Source organism: Dendrobates tinctorius, unplaced genomic scaffold (genome assembly GCF_039654945.1).
Source record: "Dendrobates tinctorius isolate UK_male_01 unplaced genomic scaffold, ASM3965494v1 ptg000008l, whole genome shotgun sequence".
In the NCBI taxonomy this organism is placed as follows: Eukaryota; Metazoa; Chordata; class Amphibia; order Anura; family Dendrobatidae; genus Dendrobates; species Dendrobates tinctorius.
Genome location: NW_027361676.1, coordinates 56,304,930 through 56,317,039, shown reverse-complemented (window position 1 = coordinate 56,317,039; position 12,110 = coordinate 56,304,930). Strand labels below are relative to the sequence as shown.

Genomic DNA, 12,110 nt, shown 5'->3' with positions numbered 1-12,110 from the left:
TAAAAAGAAAAAAGTATGCTTGGGGGCGCTAGTACTTCTCGAGGGATACCCGCCGCACGACAGAACAACACACCACACCGTTGTAAATCGGGATTAAAATATTAAAAATGTGTCTGCGCTGAAATATCCCCACTATTTCTTCCTTCACTTTTAGAGACCAAATCCAATATGCACTTCCTCAATGAAGTTGATAAGTAGATTGCCAAAGAATAATAAAAGATATATATATTGTGTACGCAGAGACGTTTTAAAAAAAGATGAAAAAAAAAAGAGTAAAAAATAATAAAGATATAAAAAATAGTAAAGATATTGAGACGTGAGACTCGTGCGAGTTTCTCGCAAGTGTTACCCCAGCCTTACACTGAAGACGGAATCTAAGCGTAACAAACAGGTCGCTGCTCTGATAAATGTAGCCTAACCTAGACTTTGGGTGGTCCAGGCTGCAGGTTATCAGCAAAAACATGTAATGGTTCGATATAGGAAAATTATCATACTACAGATTCTTGTATTATAACTTTTTTCTTGTGAAAATGGAGGTACGCTGAAGCAGACACTCCTTGGAGCCAAAATTAAATGCAGTATACGTTCTTTTACCTTGGGCCGTAGAATTATAGGTTTCTTAGAAAATCTCCAAATTTACAATGTTATAAACCAAAAAAGAAAATAAATATTTGTCTCTCATTCAGAGGGTCTCGTAACTACATAATGGTTCGTTATGTGAATAGAAGGGACATAATACTTGTGATATGTTTGGGCGCCTGTAGCTTTCACTTACAGCATGAACATGTAACCCACCTGTATTCGTAATCCTGTTAAGCAAGACACATGGACATCAGAATGACTAGGTAGATTAGATCCTGTGACATAGTCTGGTCCCGTCAGTCCTTTTATAGGCTCCTTCTTTATTTTCTCAACTATACATGGATATATCTTTCTTTGTATTTCTGTAGGGGGGGTGTATGGAAGATCATCGCCAGACCTAAAAAGTGTAAAAACCATAAGCAATGCCCAAAAAGATGGATACAACATAGAAATTTTGCTAAACTACATACTACTATGCAGTGTCGAACTGGGGTGCCAAGGGCCCACCAGTAACCAATTCCAGGGCCCCACTTTTCAACTACATGCAAACGTGACATTATCCTCAATCACAAATTGATATAACAATGAACTGGGTAGATTGTTAAATGAATAAGATGCTGCCTTTATCTGTGCATAGTGATTAAATTAAAGTGTGCCAAGAATTGCTAATATAAGAGGGTGGTGGCCCACTGGAAGATTCTCCTGTGGGCCATTCCAAGCCTGTTATCCATGTGATGTATTATTCTATTGGGGGTTGTGTGAACACTGTCTTGTTCACTGTATGTGCATGGCCCATGCGTTTGTTTTTATTCTATTGGTTTCTTGCTTTTGCAAGTCTTTGGGAGGTCTCCACCCCTCCCATGTGGGCCACGCACATATAAAGCCATCTCACACAGCATGTCCACATCAGACATTACCTCTCTGAATCCTGCTCATATAGGTACAGTTCACATGGTCAGGTTTTAAATACATTGGATAGGACTGCTCTGATGGGTATACCTTGGCGTTGGTAGAGCGGCTTAGCGTACATTTTTTGCAAAAAAAGTATCAACTAAATACCCTGTTTTGTTATTTCTTTTTACTAGCACTTGCTGTTTATTGTTGGAATTTCTTTACAGCAGAGTATTTTTTCATGTTTGTTGTACTATGTTTCTCTGTGTAACAATGAACTGGGTAGATTGTTAAATGAATAAGATGCTGCCTTTATCTGTGCATAGTGATTGAATTAGTGTGCCAAGAATTGCTAATATAAGAGGGTGGTGGCCCACTGGAAGATTCTCCTGTGGGCCATTCCAAGCCTGTTAGCCATGTGATGTATTATTCTATTCGGGGGCTGTCTACCTGTCATCTCCAGCACCTGGTAAAAATCAGTATGGGGCTGGTCACATCCTCTTGCAGCTGCCACTTGATAAATCTAGCATATGTTTAGACTGTCTTGTCTAAAATGTCACTACCTATTTGCTAACCTTGTGCCAAAAATTTGCGCCACAATTTTGGTGCAATTTCTGCTGCTCCGTGCAGAATGTTAGATCCCTCCACTCTCAATAAAGCCATGCCCGTTATCAGCTAAGCCACGCCTTGTCAGGCAAGGCATAGAAAGTGTTTAAAACATGAGAAACAAGTCATGAAATACAGTTTCTGCCGCACATAAGTACAGAATTCTGTCATATTTAGCTGATAAATCTCCACCAGTGACATCTGATTATCTATATCTGTGTTCACCATAAAACCACAATCATAGGACCATTCCATACATTACCAATCTTCTTTATACATGTTAAAGAACTGCACGTTATCTTACCCCCAAAATATCTCTGCAGCCCCTCCAAATAACTATGTCAAATATGTAGAGATGTATAAGTGTGTACCCACTGTAAGTTGGATGTTAGACAGTAGTGCATGGGAGATAATCCTGGAGCAATACTTTGGTACATATAGGACTAAAAGGTGTTCGTCGGCCATGACAGGTTGATTACGAGCAGCTGAAGAGTTGAGAGAGGTGGCTGCTCACCATATCTCCACCCCCAAGTGTGGTTCACTTTGTAAAATGAGGCCTGTTTGTCTCACACAAGGCAGGGTGTGTGGTGATTGAAGACCTCCTGGATTGCGTGGCTTTGCTAAAAGACTAAAGGGCCTGTCACACTAAGTGATATCGCTAGCACGTCACTGGCTTTGTGACGTTATAGCGATATTGCTAGCGATATGGCTATGTCTGAAACTTACCTCCGACCGGCTCCACCGCTGGTTATCGCTGATCGCGCGAGAACGTCCTGGACTGTTTCTCGTCGTCAGCTTCCTGCTGGGCTTCCTGTGGCGCCGACGAGCGACGCGTGGACGCGGGCGGGAGGACGTCAGGATCGCCGCGTCTGACAGGTAAGTAGCGACCCCCGACCGCTGCTATGTCGCTGGTGAGATCTGCCTGTGTGGCAGCTCACTAGCGACCACTTAGCGATGCACCAGCGATCCATATCGTTGTCGGGATCGCCGGTGCATCGCTTAGTGTGACAGTACACTTAAGGGCCTGTCACACTAAGCGATATCACTAGCAATATCGCTATAACGTCACTGGTTTTGTGACGCTGCAGCGATATTGCTAGTGATATCGCTATATGTGACACTTGCCTCCGACCGGCTCCCCCGCTACTTATCGCTGATCGCGCGAGAACGTCCTGGGCCGTTTCTCGTCGTCAGCTTCCTGCTGGGCTTCCTGTGGCGCCGACGAGCGACGCGTGGACGCAGGCAAGAGGATGTCAGGATCGCCTCGTCTGACAGGTAAGTAGCGACCGCCGACTGCTGCTATGTCGCTGGTGAGATCTGCCTGTGTGGCAGCTCACTAGCGACCACTTAGCGATGCACCAGCGATCCTGACCGCGTCATATCGCTGGTAGGGATCACTGGTGCATCGCTAAGTGTGACAGTACCTTAAGAAGATGAACACTGTGCCAAAAGGGCAAACCTGCACTATTGTATGGACTTTTTATTTTATGTTTAACCTTGTGCTGGACAAAGGCTGTATTTGAGTTTCCTGTGATGTGGTTTATGAGGACTGAAATAAACCAGCTGGACTTAAATAGAAACTGTTCCTGTGATGCCTCATATCGCCCCTTATCTGTACAAGATGATTATTTGGGGAGCAGTGAATATTCATTCTCTTTAATAGCCCAGCCGCTGCAGGAGTCAGTGACTGCGGCAAACACTGTGCCTGCTATTAAAGAAGATGAATATTAACTGCTCTCCAATCCCATAGTTCCTCCCACCTATCGGTGCTGGCTTCATTGCCTAGAGGTGGGAGAGATTATGGGCATGGGGAGCAGTGAAAAGTCACTTTCTTTAACAGCGGGCACAGTGTTAGCTGCAGCAGCTGGCTCCTGCCTCCTGTGACCTGCTCATCTGCCACTGATGCTCCTCTCCCATCCACAGCTGGACTAAGGTACATCCAGACATATAAGACGCACCCCCCACTTTCCTCCAAAATTTTTGAGGAAAAAAGTGAGTCTAACAGCTCAAAAAACAGTATCTTTGTTGTTTCCTAATTTCTAGAGCAATAATGCAATTCATATTTCATGTTTGCATACTATAGCGCTACAGAGTGCTACTTTGTTAGTTATATATGGAGGTGGTTACTCTTAGCTACCTGTTCACACCTGTTTGGAAGTAATGTTCAGTCTTTGATATTGATGCCGTCTTCTATATGCCCCTAGTGGATGAAAATGTAATTTCATGTTGCATGTTTGTTTACTGGGGCTCAAACTTTTCAAAATGTGCTGCACAGTCCTGAACATAATGTTGCCGGTATTTTTGCTTTTAAAATTGTATTGGTGTGTTGAGGTGACTCTACACTGGAGGATGGTAATATGTATGCCCTCCACACTATTTAATCCATATATAGACCAGCGTAATGGCTAGCAATCTCAAAATTCTCTTGTGGAATGGCAACGCTTCAAAACGGGCGGCCGTTATGGAATATGTCTGAGAACACTCACTTGCTGTGGTGTGTCTGCAGAAGAAGCATTTAGAAAAAGAAAAATCTGCATGCATGAACCGCTTGTGTATTAGTTACCGCTTCCACTCAGCCGTTTCAACCTACTCCAGCGGTGTTAGTGTCTTGGTTAACAAGTGCATTACCTTAGAAACTCTTTCTTTCATGACCGATGGGGACGGTAGTTTTGTAGACATTCATTGCAAAATATGCTCTAAGGCAGGGGTCCCCAACCTGTGGCTCGGGAGCAACATGTGGCTCTCGGGTCCATGATATGTGGCTCGCGACTGGCTGCTAGCTTGGTGCATTAGCATCAGGTCTAGCGAACAACTATGAAGAGCAGTTTTCCAGATGGTGAATTATGTGAGTAGCCCAGCACAGAAAAGCAGATCTGAATGTGCATATTCTGGCCTTGGGGGTTTGGAAATAATTTTAAGTTTGGTAAGGTGGAGACCGGATGATGTGAAGTGTCAAGAGGAGATGCTTAAAGCTGGATGCTAGTGTGGTGGTTAATGCGAAAATACTGAGTGGGGGTAATGTGGGAACCTCTTGCTCTTGGTACACTGCCTTTGTAATTTCAATGAAAAAACTTTGGCTGTCGTTATACCAGTAATGGGGGAAATGTGTCTCGCTATTGTTGTTAGGAATCTGGTTTCTACTATGCCTATGCAGGAATCCAGATTCTCACATTTATCTCCAGAGGCTAAGTCCTTAGTTCCAGCTTCTGAGCATGCCCACGGGACGAGCTCCCATTGGAGTTCGGGAGTCAGGTGCTCAGGTCCTGCTCCAGATCCTATTGGCTCCTTTTGTAGACCTGGAGATTTCTGGCAGGTCCCGCTTGCTATAAAAAGTGCGCATGGCCGTTCCGCCATGCGCTAGTATAGCCATACTGCTGCTGTATGATTGTTGATGGATGCATGGACTGGTGACTGACTCATTTGAAACCCCTACCCTCTGATAATACGCATGTGTGAGTGTTTGTGTTAGTGCCAATACTAAGCGCCAAGCGCCAGCGCGCTATGCTCCATACCACAGCAGCTTAAGCGTCAGCATTGCGCCTGCTAGTTAGTGTCTTTGCAGCGGCTCAGTTATCGCCGCGCTGCAGTTGCAGCTCCTTGGTGCGGTTGCGACGCCTTGCACACGTTTCCCGGTAGGTCCTTACTGAGTTTGTACCACCACCTTGTGCTTCTCCGGTGACCGCATGTGTTGCGCTGAGATTCTGTGTCCTGAACAGACTCAGCGTCTTTTGTGTTACCGTTTATTATTACAGCTCTGTGAGCTAAACAGAGTTTGTTCAGTGCACCTGGTGACGCACTTAAACCGGTGCACTCTACCGCCATATAGCTCTGCCACCACCTAGCAGCGGTCTTTCCATCTACCGCACGGGGGACCCCGAGTGGCGAATGCACTTTATTTATATTTTTATTTTAGTGTCTTCCGCCACTCCTAACAATTGTGAGGTGGGCGGGAGCTGGATGTGGCTCGTGACCCTCTCTCAAAGCTTAATGTGGCTCTCAAGGCAGAAAGGTTGGGGATCACTGCTCTATGGAACGGCTATTGACATATAGATTAAGTCCTAGGTACAGAACACATCTTTCCCCTTATAAAATCTGTGACATATCATCCACCTTTGTTGACGACCCTATGTGTCATTCCTACAATGAAATGGTCCCTAACCCTGTGGTCTATGGATCCCTTCTGGCTTCAAATTGTAGATGTTAAACTGGTTACGTCTGCTCTTCAACATTATTTAAATGAAAACAACAATTCTTTGTTATCAACAGACAACAAGATAATAGCAAAAGTCGTAGCTACCAAACTCAACAAGGTTATATCCACTGTAGGGCATAGTGCCCAGTTGTGATTTATGCCTGCTACATCTACAGCAGTTAACATTTGTCATTTACACCTTAATCGTCCGTTACCGGTAGACAATGCACGCGATAGGGTCATATGTTCACTCGACGCCACCAAGGCGTTTGATTCCATTGGGTGGGAATACTTGTCGGCAGTGCTGGAAAAAATTTGGCATGGGATCATCATAGTTCATTTAATGGATAAAGTTGTTATTTTGGAGACAGACAGCCATTCTAAGAGTACATGGATGAATTTCTCAGGCCTTTTTTTGGTGGTCGGGGGCACACAGCAGGGATGTCCCCTGGCTCACCTGCTCTTCACATTGGCCAGTGAACCTCTCGCTGCAATTATTAGGAGGCATCCAGATATAAAGGGTTTTCAAAGCGGGAATGTACAGAAGGTAGCACTCTACGCTGATGATTCTCTGTTGTTTCTGGTGGGAGCCTCCACCACTCTACTCTTAGTGATGGAGACTGTTGAGAGATTTGGGGAATATTCAGGTTTGGTGATTATTTGGAGTAAATCAGCTCTGCTCCCTTGAGATAAATGTGTCACACTATGCTAGATGTGGATCCCTCTGTTGCTACTTATAATGCATAACTACCTAATTTGGATACCCCAACTATATTTAAAATTAACCGGTCAGGGAACCGATATTGGAAAGCAGACTCCACAGATGAAGCTGGAGACTTTACAAAGAGACAATAGTGGGGGTGGTTTGGCAGTTCCAAACCCATGGGTTTCTGAGATTAGTTCATCTGTAGGATAATTGTGGATGGAATGATCCTGGGGGTGGGGGTGCACATTCGCTACTAACCCAACATAATCTTAAATCATCTAATCATCTAGGTTATATTTTGCACTGGAAGCACACAGGTTTACAGCAACCTTCTGGCAAAACTCTAACTCTACTACTAATACACCGGGGCTTTGGTGGAAGGTAAGAGAATTGCAGGGCATGCATGGGATCACACAATTTACTTCACTATGGGAAACCCAGTGGCTCTTTATGTTACATAAATTGAAGATGTTCAAATGCTAGAGCTTAAGGGGATGAAGATGTGTTTTCATATTTTAATGGGAGATTTCATGCATATCAGACAGAGGGGCTCGTTCTTGATGGCTGTGTGCAAAACAACTTGATAATACAGAGGATAGCTTCCTCACATGGCTCCGGTGGTTTGATCTGCTATATAGTGCTCTTTTAGACCTGGTTTTAGGTTACACATCAGATTTATTTAAAAGAAAAATTGGAGGGCATAATTGGTCCCATAGAAGAAGGATATTGGCAAGAAATTTTGGAAAGTGTTCCACAGCTGCCTCTAAGTGAATACCACAGATTATCTCATGTACATGTGGTGCCCCAGGCATACAGAACTCCTCAATTCCCATTTGATATAGTGCTTGGACTTAATCCTTTATATGCTAGATGTAGATTCAGCTAATCATATGAAGTGGTCCACCCCCAATCTGGAATCCTTTTGGAATGGTGTATTAGAAATTATATTAATAGGGTATATTCAGTCAATATTGATCCAATCCATTTGTTTGTGTACTGGGGTATATTGAGGATTCATGTATAGATGACCACGACAAGACTGTAGTATTCTGTAGACCATTTACGGCCAAGAAATTATTAGCCCAATACTGCAAATCAGACCATGCACCCAAAAACCCAGAATTCATAAATAAAATGAATTGGTTAGTGAACTTGGAGAGTGGTATTTATTTGAAGAGAAACCCCATTACTAAGTTTGAGAAGTGGATTGATGGCTTAGGCTTGGCATAAAGAGAGTTGCAGAGATATTGCCTAGGTCTCTTCTGATCAATATTATCTGTTATAATACCTCTATATGTTACATTAAATGTCATCTCCTCTACTGACGGGTGTTAAGTGACTTGTGCCAGGCAGGGTTACCATAGTACACTGAAGCTTAGGAAATACTGATTGATGTACTATGGTAACACTGGCTGGCACAAGTCATTTTCACACCTAATGTCAGTAATTACTGATCGATGTACTATGGTAACACTGCCTGGCACAAGTCATTTTCACACCTAATGTCAGTAATTACTAATTGATGTACTATGGTAACACTGCCTGGCACAAGTCATTTTCACACCTAATGTCAGTAATTACTGATCGATGTACTATGGTAACACTGCCTGGCACAAGTCATTTTCACACCTAATATCAGAAATTACTGATCGATGTACTATGGTAACACTGCCTGGCACAAGTCATTTTCACACCTAATGTCAGTAATTACTGATCGATGTACTATGGTAACACTGCCTGGCAGTCATTTTCACACTCAAGCTCAAGAAATACAATGTTCGAGTCGCCGTGGCTTCATGTCTCACGGCTGTTCAACAGCTGTAACACATGTAGAGATTGCTTGATGGTTAGGCAATCCCTGCATGTATTGCTGCTGTTGAACAGCCGCGAGACATGAAGCCACGGCGACTCGAACATAGTATTCAAGCACGCCAAAGACACTCCATTAGCACACGAGAGTTCTCGGATAACACCTTATCCGAGCACGCTTTCTCATCACTCCTGCTAATATGTCAAGTCAATATAGTAAAACAACATATGCTATGTCCCAGTAAGATATGGTAATACAAGCTTGGCTACATGAAAAGACCACAATGGGAGACTAATACAAAGATATTGTGCCACCTTTTTCTTGCATGCTTTTAGAGGGAATAAGTCAGCAGGTTTTTGCTAACAGAGGTTTGATGTAGGGACAGAGAATCTGATTTCATCGATGTGCCACTTACTGGGCTGATATTTGTAGCTTTTATAAAATCAAAGTTTTATTAGCAGGAGATTATCAATACAGGACTAGCTGTCTCGTGCCCATGAAACCCCACCCCCACCACTGATTGGCCGCTTTGTGACAAAGCAAAATGTACATAAAAAACAGCCAATCAGTGATGTGGGCGGGGTTATACAGAGCTCAGCATTTAGAGAACTCGTAGATCTGCAGCAAAAAAAACAAACACTGATTGTATCCAAAGTGCTGCAAGCAACCCACTTAGTGGCACATTGTCGGAATCAGGGTCTATGCCCTTACATCAGGCTACTCTCAAAATTACATACAGTAGCTAACACTTGGTGACAGATTCCTTTTAATATAAAATAATGAAAGTTACATGTAACTGCAGTCAGTTATAGAGAAGGTCAGGTATCATGTATATTATACTACAACTAAGACAGTATGGAAACTATAGGAGACAAAATATAAATTCACCAATTGTCACTAGGGATGAGCGAATAGCTTCGGATAAGTCCTTATCAGAATAGCTATAGTGCTTATCGAATAGCTGCATTGGGAACCCGGACACCAGGAGCGCTCCCGATAATCAGCTGTTCAGCACTGCAACTGCATGTGTCGCGGCTGTGTGACAGTCACAGCACATGTATGGAGAGCCTGTTTATTGGGCTCTCCATACATGTGCTGTGACTGTCACACAGCCGCAACACATGGAGCTGCTTCGAGAACAGCTGATTATCGGGAGCGCTCCAGGTGTCCGGGTTCCCAATGCAGCTATTCGGTAAGCACTATAGCTATTCTGATAAGGACTTATCCGAAGCTATTCGCTCAACCCTAGTTGTCACCCATCCATCTCTCACCCTATCTCTATATCCTGCCAACAAATTAACATACTTCTATACAATGAGAGTTATAATGTCTCCTGAATGTTGGTCCTTACTTGCTGCTGGATACTGCACATGCTCTCCATGCATCCAACTCCACCGAGAGCTGCTCAATCTGCAAAGGAACAGACACTTCCCGACGTTTTAGAAGCTGACTGCAAAGTATAACGAGGGAAGATGAAAGTGAGGTTATATCTTCTGCACAAGGAACAGGTTAACCAATAAGCAACAACCACCCAAGTCATGCAATGCTGCACAGTACAATATAAAGTAGATGGTGAGTCCAGGTGGAGACAGCAAACGAAGAGTAAGCACTGGAATGTGGGTAGTGTACAGACCAAAGGTACATACAACCACCACACTACACTTAGACCTAGAAACTCTCCGCTGATATAGGGATGCTTTGGGTGTGGGGACCCTTGTTGACATTTATTTTTGGGTTCTGTGCTAGGGCCTTGACTCATGGGCAGCACGGTGGCTCAATGGTTAGCACTTGGTGGGTTCAAATCCCACCAAGGACAACATCTGCAAGGAGTTTGTATGTTCTCCCCGTGTTTGCGTGGGTTTCCTCCGACTGCTCCGGTTTCCTCCCACATTCCAAAGTCACACTGATAGGGAATTTAGATTGTGAGCCCCATCAGTGACAGCGATGATAATGTGTGCAAACGGTAAAGCGCTGCGGAATATGTTAGCGCTATATAAAAATAAAGATTATTATTATTATAACTGAAATGAACAGTCTTATTGATTTCACTGGAGACTATATGGTTGGTTACTGAGATCCAAAGATGTCTGAGCTACAACTCAAGTGGGCACGATGATGAGGGCTTCTTCATCCTTGAGATCAATGGGAGTCAATCACATAGTATAAGAATCTTGCAAAGTATACTTTTATTAAAAGATTTTAGAAGACAATTTTAAATCTGTAAACATCCCTAAATGCAATGCTTTTTGTTTTAATATGTCTACATTTTTTACTTCATTCTAAAATATATCTTTATTGCTGTTGGTGGTCCATTGTACTGCATTTACTACTCTCTCCCAATCCCATGTATAGAGATGTAGCTATATAGTTCATTCAAATAATTCTGATCCCAGTCACCGACGGGAGTTTCTTGCTTATCTAAGGAGCAGGGAATGCGGCGCTCAATTGGAAAACAGAGATCTAACCATTTATTATGTAATGGTGCTAAAATGTTAACATTCAACTCTTAAAGAGGACCGTTCATCAGTTTTGACATGTTAACATGACCACATCTACTATTTTTTAAATTTCTCCTCTCCGTTGCGGGGATCTTAGCTTGTAAAGTTTAAATTCTAATTTCCACTTCAACAAAGGAGATGAAACTCTGGGGTTGTGTTCTTTTTCCCCTTCAGGATGTTGACCAAATATAAGCAGGGGACGTCATGAGGGGGAAATCCCTCCTTCCCCCAGAGAATGTCAGAACAGAATTTTTCTGTGTGGTATACTAATGTGATACTAGTCACTACTTAAGGAAAAGCTGTGAGGCTGGGTAGTCAAGAGGTCCGAGGTCAAAACCCAGGAGTGTATGTCATACACAGAGGGGTGAGATAAAGGCGTAGTCAGGTCACAGTTCGAAGTCAAAAGTAAACCAGAAACCACAAGAAAAATAACCCCTAAAAATTACCTTTTAATTCAATCATTAAAACATCACAATAGGAAAATTCTAGATACCAGAGGGTCTAAAGCCAAATAATATACAAAATCAATATCAGAATAGGTATATAGGCATGAAAAAAGGGGGCAAAAAAAGCTAGTCATACCCTATTGGGCCCTAATAAGCCCCTTCCTGACTGCGGAGGTTGGCACCCTAGTTGTTGACGATGTGGCGCCCCCGCTCAACGTTGGTATCCCTAATAAAGCCCTAGACCACGTATACAAAAACGGGATACACAGAAAAAATACACACATACATATAATGCCGAAAAAAAACTATAGTGGAGAGACACTTGGTCTCATAGGAAAGTGCTGAAGTGCTATAGACTTATCTCGTAGTATATATGCCC

At 43.1% G+C, this 12,110-nt stretch overlaps 1 protein-coding gene across 6 annotated transcripts in view; it reads right to left on the bottom strand.

Moving 5' to 3' along the window:
• The window catches only part of WDR17 (WD repeat domain 17), a 217,495-nt gene that overhangs the window by 3,810 nt on the left and 201,575 nt on the right, over positions 1-12,110 (bottom strand). For 5 of the 6 annotated variants that reach the window (XM_073577634.1, XM_073577644.1, XM_073577626.1 and 2 more), the window contains 2 exons: positions 10,139-10,237; positions 796-979 (listed from right to left, as the gene is read on the bottom strand). In XM_073577634.1, the coding sequence (XP_073433735.1) occupies positions 796-979; positions 10,139-10,237 (283 nt within the window). Of the gene's footprint in view, positions 1-795; positions 980-10,138; positions 10,238-12,110 lie in introns of those variants that run through there. The other variant, XR_012232611.1, reaches the window with a different exon arrangement.